Source organism: Globicephala melas, chromosome 11, assembly GCF_963455315.2.
Source record: "Globicephala melas chromosome 11, mGloMel1.2, whole genome shotgun sequence".
In the NCBI taxonomy this organism is placed as follows: Eukaryota; Metazoa; Chordata; class Mammalia; order Artiodactyla; family Delphinidae; genus Globicephala; species Globicephala melas.
In genome coordinates this window covers 88714992-88728006 of record NC_083324.2, presented here as the reverse complement: position 1 = coordinate 88728006, position 13015 = coordinate 88714992, and the positions used below count along the sequence as shown (strand labels likewise).

At 36.5% G+C, this 13015-nt stretch overlaps 1 protein-coding gene and 1 pseudogene across 1 annotated transcript in view; one reads left to right on the top strand and one right to left on the bottom strand.

Moving 5' to 3' along the window:
- Window positions 1-814: 814 nt before the first annotated feature.
- The window catches only part of DEK (DEK proto-oncogene), a 30676-nt gene continuing 18475 nt past the window's right edge, over window positions 815-13015 (bottom strand). Inside the window, exons 8-11 of the mRNA XM_030881319.3 lie at window positions 7602-7737; window positions 7149-7297; window positions 3063-3131; window positions 815-2380 (exon numbers count right to left, since the gene is read on the bottom strand). Coding sequence (XP_030737179.1) covers window positions 2369-2380; window positions 3063-3131; window positions 7149-7297; window positions 7602-7737 — 366 coding nt within the window. The 3' untranslated portion in view covers window positions 815-2368. The remainder of the gene's footprint in view (window positions 2381-3062; window positions 3132-7148; window positions 7298-7601; window positions 7738-13015) is intronic.
- LOC115866110 (large ribosomal subunit protein uL30 pseudogene) lies at window positions 9842-10675 on the top strand (annotated as a pseudogene).

The window sequence follows — 13015 nt, the reverse complement described above, 5'->3', positions numbered from 1 at the left end:
ATATTTAGGTTATCTGATGAGACTCATTGGTACTGATTGGGAAGTATTCTGTTTTCAAGTGTTTTATGTATTAAAATGTTAAAAGAATAGCATGTGTCGAGTGATAAATGCAAAATATTTTAAGGCGAAATGGTTCACAGTACATTACTACTTTAGTTTCTGGGCACTTAAACTTGTACAGTGCTATAAGCAAACAAGGGGAAAACCTACCTAAATAAAGTATGGTAAATTTTTTTAAAAAACCCTCATTTCCTGTCTCAAGTGACATCAACTAACATTTTGTTCTTTAAAGAACCACGGTACCTTTTTTTTCTTGAGTTATTTGAGTATGTTTTTCACTGCTGTCTGAAGATTTTGTAATTGAGTAGCAGTGAATATACACAATGTTTGAACTGCAGACTGTGAACCGCTGATTGTGTAAAACTGCTTAATAAAACTTGTTTTTCAAATATACTGTGCACTGTAGTGGTGAATGCACACTCTTAAGCAGATACATCTTCACCACAAACTTTCACATACACCAAATCAATCCCCTCAACCTCTAAACCGTCTTTAGACTTTTTAGGTCATAGGCATTACTGCATATCCCTTTCAAGTAAATGGTCACGCATAATTGTTAACTTTGATCAACTTAGTTTCATGAGAGCACTTCAAGTTTTCCCTAGGGATTTCTTTGTAATGTATTTAATTCAAAGTAAAATCAGTCAGTTACCACTGACGAGCACTCCAAATTATATAGGCTATGGGGCTAAATCCATTTAAAAATCTCTATTCTGAAATACATGTTAAAACATCAAATGCAAAGAGACAGAGGTGGTGATTTATTATTTTTATTGACAAGGTTTATAGGAACAAATTAAATATTTAAAACCAAATGCCAATTATTAAGTCTCATTTAGTTGTTTATTCCATTAATTTGTATTAAGTATACCTTTCTCTAATGTCTTAATAACTTTATCAAGAAACAAGTCAAACCTGTGAAAACACCTGTTAACAGTCAACATATCAATTTTATATATTTCTGTTCTATGATGCAAAGATATTTTAAACACTCAATGGTTTATCAAAGGCCTAATTCTTGTATAAGCAGCATGTTTTATTTTAAAATTAAGAGATAATTTAATAAACCGATTAAGACAGTTAAGTTAAAAGACAAAATTAGTCTCATTCAGGAGTGGTCCATACGTTGATCACCTAGAATCCTAATTGGCCAAAATTTAAAGCCTAACACCCCTGATTCCACAAATACATTAAGTTTCTTTAACGTTAAAAATAAGTCTGTTATCACTTGAGAAATACTCTGTCAGATACCCACTACTGTCTACACATTATCTTAATCTGGAATTACAACTGGTACTTTCACCATAATTATAAACGTGGCCAGGTTTCCTGTAAATATCAGCATTTTATATGGGCAAAAGCAGTTAATAAAAATCAGTTCATTTATTATAAGCAAAATGTGCTTCTACTTAATCCAACTCTCCCAAATTTTTGAAGTTTTGATGTGTTGATTTTGGTCTATCCTCACTATAAAATGTATCTACAGACACTGTTGCAGGGTTAACACTAAAACTATAAATTGATGACACTTCCAAGGCAAAGCAGAGAACTATATGTTCCTTCAGTATTTTCTTCACTGAATTCTGACTTTCACTGCTCCGTCATACCATCTGGCTGAACACTGACGTTTCATAGTTTATAATAACTGTAAAGATACGTACTTATATGAGTTTAAAAATTGATCTGCACAAAAGAAATAAAAAAACTTTATATACAACAAATTCGTTTTTAAAAATACAAAAATAACATCTGTCACTCTTGTCATGCTGACAATTTGACATATATACACATGCAGGAGAAAAGTTCTGATTCAGTCATCTGGACGGCTGAAGCTTGTGTATTTTTAATATGATGAACACACACTGAGCTTTCACACTGACAGATGTGTATTCAAAATATTTCATATGCTAAATACTGCAATAGTCTCTGCATGTATAAATGCCAGTTATGATCGTTTCTGTTCTACGATTAAAAGTATGTCTTAAGCTAATATTGCGCGCACACTAAAAACTACAACAGTTCAAGAATCTATAGTCTTATATAAAGAAATCCAAAATGTACAAAATACAACTATAAAAGCAAGGGACAATTACTGCCATGCAAAAATTTAAACTAAAAACTGCATAGAAATGCAATTTAAAATGGCAAACGCAAATTCACCTAACACTCAAGATAAAAAGGTCAGAAGGAAGTTCTACCAACACAATGCTTGCAAAGATTTAGAAAAGGAAATACATTCTCTTTGCTGGTATAATGGTATAAATCAGATCTTTAAATCCATGGGTACAGGTCATCTGTTTCTGTCCTCTTAAGAAATTAGCTGTAATGAAAGAGAAACGTTATTTCCTCATACCCAACATACAACAGTTGGAACACATAAAACCTCATTTTATTTTTTTTGTGTGGTACGCGGGCTTCTCACCGCTGTGGCCTCTCCCGCTGCGGAGCACAGGCCCCGGACGTGCAGGCCCAGCAGCCATGGCTGATGGGTCCAGCCGCTCCGCGGCACATGGGATCCTCCCGGACCGGGGCTGGGGCACGAACCCGTATCCCCTGCATCGGCAGGTGAACTCTCAACCACTGAGCCACCAGGAAAGCCCTCATTTTATTTTTTAACTTCTATTTTACTACTGTGACCTTGGGAAATCAGCTGGGATCAATATAAGACTACAGCTACTGTTGATCTTCTCCTGCCTTTAACTGGTGGACAGAAAGGAACATGTGCTCAAGTGGTTGTATGAACTCTGAGATGCCCAGCTACCCATGTACACTGAACCCACATCTTCATCTGAGGCCAGGTTTTGTCACTAATGTTCAAACTTTATTTTTAAGCTCTAAAATGGGAATAAAAATAACTATCTTTCCCATTTTGAGGAAATCTGAGCATCACGTGATATTTAGTGACATAAATATTTTGAAAAATACGCAGTATTTGATATATGTAATTTCTTTTGTCTTATAAGTCCAAAATGATCCAAGTTCGAAAAGTTGGATATAGTTACCTCTTTAACAGTTGTTTTTATGAACTCTTTTCTTTCAGTTAAGTCATAAGCAGGATAATTTTCGTATACCTATAGTGAAAAGGAAAAACAATGTTAAAAGTAGATTTAAAAATCCAATAATATTCTCTATCTTTGAATAATGAAGAAATGTGTGCCATGGACAAGAGCTGCGTGTACGTTTGAATAGGACGTTCTAACCACCAGTGGTTCACCATGTAGCATTCTACAACAAATGAGTAGTTTCAATAATACTGTATATACAGCAGTAAACTAGCATGAAAACATTCTCAGTGTTTTATAAAAGTGGGAGTTTCAGTTGAACTAACAATAAACATGGATGAGGAAAACTTCTAGATAGACCTTAGGTTAAATGGATTAAATTCTTTATATTGGTAGGTTATCTATCAGATATTTTAGGTATCCTCTTATTTTTTCTGTTACATCATCTTAACACTACTTATGATTGCTGAACTTCAACTCTAAGGAATTTCAGCCCCCAGAGCATTGCTCAATCCCCTCCCCAAAGCTGCATCACTGAGATCCAGTTGCATCACTGAGTCCTCCACTCCTAAATTTTTACTCTCTAAATTTTCCAACTTGATACCTCCTGCTTGGCTTCACAATGACTTCTGGTCCTGAACTGCCATATACACCAAGCTGGCTTCACTCCTACTGTCTAATTCAAGGTCAGCAAGTGTTTTCTGTAGAGGGCTAGACAGTAAATGATTTCAGCTATCCAGTGACAGTTTCCGTCACAACTACTCAATTATGTCATTGTAGCATAAAAGCTACCATAGACAACACTTAAAGGGATGGGTGTATGTCTGTGTTACAAAGGCCCACAGGCTGTAGTTTGCCAACCTCTGCAAATATAGTCAATCATTTACATTACTCTAATTGTTTGCCCTTTGTTCTTTCTCTGTAAAACTCCAACCCTTAATTGGTCTAACTACCAACTTTTATATGGTTAAATTCTGAAAATGTAACAAATGCGAAAATGTAACAAATTTGAAAAGAATGGTTCCATTTTATCAACTATACTTGAATAAAGTTAAAAAAAAAAATGGTCCCACTTGGTACTCAATGTCAAAGCCTCCCTAGAAATCCCAAGGATTTCTAATCAGGTCCCCCTTTACATTCTCATCAGTGGCAATTTCATCCCCTTATTCAAGTGTCCCACACTCCTGCTCTCAGCCAAGAAGCCATTACTATGAATTCCTTCAACTTCCTGACATGCCTGTTCTCCTCCAGTTCATTTGTGTCTGGATTCATCAACAGTCCTGTTTCCTCTACCTCTGCAGGGACCCAACACTCAATGCTCCTGTACCTTCATCTTCTTTCCCAGAATTGTCCCTTAGCCTAACGCATGCTTCCACTCCCCTCTGACCTTAAAAAGTATTTTATCAACTTGTATCTTCCCCCAATTTAACTACTAAATCAGAAGCTTTCACTTTCCTCACTATCAATTCCCAGTCCCAGGGACAACCCTGGCATTTACCACCCTTCAGAACTGCTATTATGTGAACAACTGTCTCTTAATTGCTGAGTCCAAAAAAAACCCTTACGTTCTTCTCACCTGACCTCTCCATGTTATTAACAATCCCCTTAAAATTACACAAATGTATTCACAAAACTCATTCAAATGAACAGAACTAGTCTCCCTTCAATCTTCCTTCCAGTCTGCCCTTGTTCCTCTCCCCTAAAGGAAACCAGTTATCAATTTGCTGTGTATTCTTCCAGACCTTTAAAAATGAGTTTATATACAAACATATAAATATATCAATGGCAATATAGTTTTTCTGTATTTACACAAATAGGGAAATACCTCTGTTTTAAAAATCTGACAATACCTGGAAGGTTTTCCATGTTCTTTTGAACTGCTACACAGTTCATATTCCAAAAATATGGATGTACAGTTTAAACATTTTCCTACTGATGGCCATTTAGGTTGTTTCTGACTTTTCAGTATTACAGACACGCTTAACATTACTGAAATCATTTTGTGCAGGTGTGACTATGTCTTTAGGATACAGACCTAGAAACGGAATTGCTGGGTTAAAGGGTATTTGCCATTTAAATTTTAATATACTACCTAATTATTCGCCAAAGTTATTACAACTTAAAGGATGAGAGTACGTTTCCCTATTCCATTGCCAACCTTGAAAACTGTTAATCTTTATAAAGATTTTGTTAAAGCTAATAAGCAAAAGTATTTCCTTTTGATTTCTATCTTCCTCATTAGTAGGGAAGGTTAATGTTTTCACGTTTACAGGTCATTTATGTTTCTTTTCTGTGACCTGACTTTCCACAGCCATTGTCCAATGTCCCATGTAAGTTAATTACCTTTTCTTAGGCAGGGAACTACCCCTCCCTGCCCCTTCTTGAAACTCTCCTCGCTTGGCTTTTACAGCACTATTCTCTCTGGCCTTCCTTCTACTACTGACTCTACAATTTCTTACATTTTGTAGGAATTACTTCCCAACTCTGATGATAATGGTCTCCAGGTCTGTCCTTTGCCTTTCTCATCCTTTACCTTCTTCTCTAGGCCACCTTATCTTCTGGTTTTAACTCCCAGCAATATCCTAGTCTAGGTTTCTCTCCTACCTTGGAGAATTACAATGTTCACCATTTCTCCCACTTGGATGTTTCAAATACTCCATCTTCAAATGTCTAGAACAAAACTCATCTTTTCCTCAAGAGGTAGCCTTTTGTTCTACTCCCTATTATGATTAATGCACCCAAGCCCTTACACCCACACGGAGCAACCTGTGATCAGGCTCTCGATTTCAGACTTGGATTACAGCAGCCCTGTAACTCTGATTATGATGTAAAGGTTTCTCTTGACTCTTGTCTCATTCTTCACCAGTCCGTTCTTCTTGATGTGTCTAGGATGACCCTTAAAAAATAAAATTTTTTTTTTTTTTTTTTTTAAGAGTCATCCTAGACTGCTCCTGCCAAATACCTTTCAATAACCTACGCTGCCTCCCAATTCCTCATTAGCTTCAAGGAGAAAAATCAAACTCTGTAACAACACATATAAAATCTGCAGAATTCTTTAGTATTCTCTCCTAACTTCTGTGAAGAATTCCTTCCAACTCTAGTCTTCAGCCAAATTAAACTAATGATTATTCCTTGCAAATTAAACTAATGATTATTCCTCGCAGTCATTACGTGTCATGTTTTATGTGAATGTGTTGATGTTCCTCAATTGTATGAAAGCTGAAGCTCTAAGACCTCTTCCAAGATGCCTTTTCAGACTCCCCCAACCCCCATTCCCAAGCAGGTACCCTCTGTTCTGTGGTGGTGTGGCACCCTCTGTACTCTTCTAACACAGCTCTCACACACTGTACTAAGTGACTAAAACAGCTACCTCTTTCTACCCACTAGATTACACAAGACCCCGAAGCCAAATAATGGCTTCTCCTGCTCCCCCTCTAACATCTATCCCAGTGCCTGATATGTAGCAGAGGCTCAGCGAATGCTGAATAAGAAAAACAGTATGTCTTAAAAAGGTAAAGAATATTCCACCTTTGGTACATTTCAAATTTTAATTTCATTTTACCATAAGAAACTAGATTTTAAAACCTTCCAATTTTGGTCTACAGTATGGAATCGCTACAGAATCATATTCAAGACTAGATCATTTCATTTCCTGAGAAGCATCAGAAGAACTTAAGAGAAGTTTGAGCTAAGAACCTAATCTATAACATCTCATTTATCATAGTAATATTGAAAATAAGGTGGTCCACAAGATCCTGCTTATTTAAACTAACATAATCTAGGGGTGCATCAATAAAAATAGTTGCTAGATCAGGAAAAGAACATCTACGGAGTTTGAAATGTATTACCTTAACTTTACTCACTGTATACATTCAAATGTTATTTACGAAATGACTCCAATAGGGCAGGTTTTGACTATTTTACTGAAAGTGGTATCCCAGCACCTGTAAGAATACCTGGCATGTGGTAGTTCAATAAATATTTGTTCAATGAATGAATGCACATAAGAATCTAGCTTCCAAGTGAGGGATGGGTGAAAGAATTTTTCAAACAGAAGCAAAATGATCTCAGCATTTGTCCAATTACCTCTTTGCAAATCTGTTTCATTGTGACTTCCTCCAAGTTAGCACTGGCCAATAATTTCTTTACTGTTTCCTTTAACTCTTCATCTGTAGGAGGCTTCTTCAATTTTTTAATTAAAGGTTCATCATCTGAACTATCCTCAGATTCACTTTCTAAAAGTAAGACATTTTATGACATGTAAATAAATTTTTCTTATAAAGCAAAGTAAATTAATATTCAAGACACATTAGGAAGAATTCTGTAAGTATTCATCAGATCCTTGAAAAGGTATTAGATTAAAAAATTAAAAACTAAAACACTGGTATACTATTTTCCCCCCTCAAATGTTCCTCAGAGTTTACCTATTTTCCACACATGCTTAAAAACTGTATTATAAAAAAACAAAACAAAAAAACCTGTATTATAGCATATAATGTATATCTTTAGGCTGCTGAAAATGTGTCATTTCTAACATACCTTTTTTGGAACTATTTTGATTCTTCTTGGTGGTACTGCTATCTGCCTTCTTAACATTAGCACTTTTTACAGACTTTTTACTTTTAGAAGTGGCTTTCTGTTTGGGTTTTTCTCTTTTGGATGTCTTTTTTGGTGGCTGTTGGAAAGAAAAACAAAGTACATACACTGATGAGAGATTACCTGCGATCCCTCTACTCCTCCACACCCCTCAACAATATTAGAGAAAATTAATGTGTTCAATATCACCAATGAAAAATTATTACTAATTATTAATTTTTGAGATGACTAATACACTCAATGAACTTAATTTTATCCCAACACGAGACTAGTCAGGTGAGGTCAAGAATCAAACATTAAAATTACTAGGTGCTCACATTTATTACACACTATAGATAGAAAACTGTCTACCCCTCCCTTAACTAAGGTCTACCCCATCAGACCTTAATCTTGAAAAAAACTCTAAAATATAGGTACTATTAATATTCTGTTATTTATTGTCAGTCTCTCCCAACTAAAAGGTAAGTTCCATGAGGACATGGATTTTTTTGACCTTTTTGTTTTCACTGACATATCCCTAACTCCTATAACAGTGCATGGTGCAAAGGAGCTGCTCAAAAACTATTTATAAATGTATGAGGAAACGAAGGCTCAGAGAGGTTTTGTCCAGTCACATAATAAAATAAAGAAGTGAGATTCAAATAGATCTGACTCCAGAACTTGTTTTTTTAAACACTAACTCACAGATAATAAAATAAAAGCAAAGTATACACATACGGTTAGATTAAAATGACAAAATTATCGTTCACTGTAACTTTGTCTTAAGCAGAGTCTATGAAATTAGGAAACGTTAATTCATTAATGTTCCTGAAGGTAAAAGTACCTGTATATAAGGCAAGTACCTCAAGATAACTTAAAATCTCATCTTTACACACCAAAAACACCGCAAATCACTTTTGACAGAATGTTTCCCCAAATGTTTTATACTCTGAATTTCAGATTATCATCAAAATTCAACCTTTTTTTTTTTTAAGGACAGAGACATTATGTTGAACGTAAAGAAAAATTAAAGTACATAGACCAACCTGTTCTAAACTTAGGCGGGCTCAAGCTATTTCTAAGTGAAGTTCATTGGATTTTAGTGCTTGTCTTTCCTTTTGCGACACTGCCATCCACTGTACATATTTACTTAAGTGTAGTATCACCCTACACTACCTCAATAATACACTGTTGGCCGGAAACTAGCTAACCTATCTAGTTTAACTGCGACTAAAAAAATGGATTTAAGCAGCGTCAAAGGGCCAACATGCTTCTAAAAATAAAGTCTATAAGCTTCACCTATGGATTTTTGCTATTTAGAGGCCATTTATACTTTTTTCCTAATTCTCAGGTGTTCCAGACACGGGGGTTGCTGGAAAGGCATCAATGGTTCATCAATTTTCTATGACTAACCTGAACTAAGTTTTAAGTTTACTAAGCATCCACTTAATTCCTAAGAACCACACGAGGCTCTGAAAGGAAATACTAAAACTTCATAAGTTCTGTTGATGCACTTAATACACAGAATAATGACTATTATATATCACTCATCAGTCAAAGGTTAATAAAATCTGGACCTGCGGGTCATTCAAATATTTTATAATAAACTTAAGTTATTACAGAAAGCATGGGGGGGGATGAGGAAGGGAGAGCAACAATGTTATAAGCATTACCACTTGATCCCCATTCAAATCAGAGAGTTAGAATCAGATGATTAAAATACTTTCAGAGCCTTTAAAGGCCAGGGTATAAGGTAAAATTTTAGAAAGAACACACACTATGGTGCCATTTTTAAACCTGCATTTGGGAGTAGTAATAATTGGATAAAGCATAAAACTGTGCAGTGATAAATAAAGCATAATCAAGCCATCTCCATAAAATGTTACTATTGGGGCTTCCCTGGTGGCGCAGTGGTTGAGAGTCTGCCTGCCAATGCAGGGGACACGGGTTCGAGCCCTGGTCTGGGAAGGTCCCACATGCCGCGGAGCAACTGGGCCCGTGAGCCACGGCCGCTGAGCCTGCGCATCTGGAGCCTGTGCTCCACAACAAGAGAGGCCGCGACAGTGAGAGGCCCGTGCACCGCGATGAAGAGTGGTCCCCGCTCGCCGCAACTAGAGAAAGCCCTCGCACAGAAACAAAGACCCAACACAGCCAAATAAATAAATAAATAAAATAAATTTTTAAAAAATGTTACAATTGGCCTCTTTCCCGGCTGGAACCATGGAAGGTGCTGAGGAGAAGAAAAAGAAGGTTCCTGCTGTGCCAGAAACCCTTAAGAAAAAGCGAAAGAATTTCGCAGAGCTTAGGATCAAGCGCCTGAGAAAGAAATTTGCCCAGAAGATGCTTCGAAAGGCAAGGAGGAAGCTCATCTATGAAAAAGCTAAGCACTATCACAAGGAGTACCGGCAGATGTACAGAACTGAGATTCGAATGGCTAGGATGGCAAGAAAAGCTGGCAACTTCTACGTACCCGCGGAACCCAAATTGGCATTTGTCATCAGGATCAGAGGTATCAATGGTGTGAGCCCAAAGGTTCGAAAGGTGTTGCAGCTTCTTCGCCTCCGTCAGATTTTCAATGGCACCTTTGTGAAGCTCAACAAGGCTTCAATTAACATGCTGAGAATTGTGGAACCATACATTGCATGGGGGTACCCAAACCTGAAGTCAGTAAATGAATTGATCTACAAGCGTGGTTATGGCAAAATCAACAAGAAGTGAATTGCCCTGACGGATAACGTGTTGATTGCTCGATCTCTTGGCAAATACGGTATTATCTGCATGGAGGATCTGATTCATGAGATCTATACTGTTGGAAAACGTTTCAAAGAAGCAAACAACTTCCTGTGGCCCTTCAAATTGTCTTCTCCACAAGGTGGAATGAAGAAAAAGACTACCCATTTTGTAGAAGGTGGAGATGCTGGCAACAGGGAAGACCAGATCAACAGACTTATAAGAAGGATGAACTAAGGTATCTACCATGATTATTTTTGTAATCCGGTCAGTTAATAAACAGTGACTGCTCTCAAATTGAAAAAAAAAAAAAAAAGTTACAATTGGACAAACAAAAAAAAATTAAAGCTAAGCTTCTTTCTATATTTAAATCTTCTAAAAGGGAGAGTGTTCTACAGTTTTTTAAAAGGACAACTAGCCTATTATCATCTATTAACAAAAAGGTTGCAAACATACTGTCAGAAGTACTATAGAAGATACAAACTAATAGATAAGAGTGTAGGCTCTGGAGGCAAGCTGCCTAGTTTCAAATTCTAGACCTAGTACATCTCTGGGCCCTAGTTCCCTTGTTTATAAAATGAGGGAAATCATAGTACTCAGTCTTAGGGGGAGTAAGTACATTAATACACAAAAGTACTTTTAATGGTGCTGGGCACAGAGGAAACAATAAATATTAGCTATTACTACTATTATGAGTGCTTCCTTTTGTAAAGGAATTCTTTCATCATACAAATGTAATTTCCTCCAATAACCTGAAGTTTTCTTTAAAAGGCAAACACATAGAATAGATACATAGAATAGCAGTAAGATTGCCTCAGTGACACCTGTGTTAACTAACCATGATACATCATGCTTATTTCATTACATTCTGGTAGAACTGGACCCACAAATAACCGAATCTCTGTAATAACAAATTATGTTATTTACACTGGAATTCGCTTATCTTTAGTAACCAGTTACAAATTTCTCTGTGACAAACTTAAGGTAGGAATTCAGTAAAGTATCTTTTTCATACTGGTAAGTGTTGGCATGGGGAAACAGTGAAAACTGGGTAGTAAAATAAACTGTAGAAACTCATACTTATGGGTTTCATCTTGAGCAGGGAGACAATCAGATAAATAACTCACATCATGTGCTTTAGCCCTGCAGCTGCTAAGAATCATTTGAGCTGCCCTGAAGATGAGATATTATGTATAGGAAAAAAAGGTAACTTTGGGAAACAGGGCATCTCAAAAGACAGACCTTGATATTGGAACCCAACGTACAATTTTTGGCAGTTAAGGCAAACATGGCAATCTGGTATTTCCGAGGTAATGAAAAGGGGCCCTGGGAGAACTGAGAAGTAAAGTTAAAAAACATGCCTACTTAAATTTTACATGACCTTTCAAGTCTTCATTACTTTCATTCCCCCTCCTGTACTTAGGAAAACCTCACTCATGAGTCTCAACCCAACTTAGCAATCACCTCCTCCAAATCTTTTATAATACCACCAACTTGATTAATCTGTAATCCCACAGTACTTGACGTACAATTCATTTGCCCCTTCTTTCTGGAAGGCACTGTGAAGCAGTGAATTAGAACACAAGTTTTTAGAGCCAAACTTCCTTGGTTCAAATCCTGACTCCACCAGTGACTAATTTTGCATTCTCAGGCAAGTCACTTACCCTTCTGTATCTGATTCCGCATCTGTAAAACTGGAGGTAATAATACCAGACTTTGCTAAATTTAACACTCCCCCCTCCCACACCTTATCTCAGATCCTGGGGTACATTTTGCAATCTACATTAAAATGATGCCTTACAGGCATTGCAGATTTGACAAACTATGGCCATGTTTGTAAAATTTTGTGAGGATCAAATGAGTGAATACATAAAAGGCACCAAAGAAATATTTAACGTATTTATGTTTTTTAAACTGTAGGTGGTTGCATGTCTCTTCTCCCACTACACTACAAGTTTCTTAAGGGCGTTATCTGACAATCTCCACAAGAAGAGACACCTATCTAATTTAGCTCTATCTGTCCCTAACAACCACAAGAGTGTTCGCCATAAAGTAGCCATGTAAATATTTCTTGTCATGTTCACCTCTGTATATCGTTTGCAGGATCTGGTTTACCTGTACTCTGAACCCAGGACATGGTTAAAAATGTAATTAAAAGGAAAAAGAAAAAAGGCATTTGTATAGCACTATTTTCACATACACGATCTATGACCTAAAAAACAAAACAAAGCACACACACAAAAAATCCAAAGACAGTTGATCTCATTATAAATAAGGAAAATTTATCTGTGTAGTTAAGTGAGCCAATGTCTTACAGCTAGTAAGAAGCAAGACCTTGATTAAATTCAGTGTGCCTCCTGCTGCATTAGTTGCTTATAGAAATGACTAATGTACCTATGTATTTCTTTAAGCCAGAGGTGAAACTACTGAACTAAACCAATGCAGTAAGTCAATGATATCATAATCTATTTATCATACTGTTAAATTTAACTTTTTCTGTTACATACAAATGTTACTGATAATAACAATGAATAAAAAATGTTGGCAGAAAATATAGAAGGGCAACAAAGGACAACCAAACTCAGTATCAGGGCTGTCTCTGGCCCTCACCTCCTAACTTTGTATGGGCTCAAGATCATTTCTTTAAA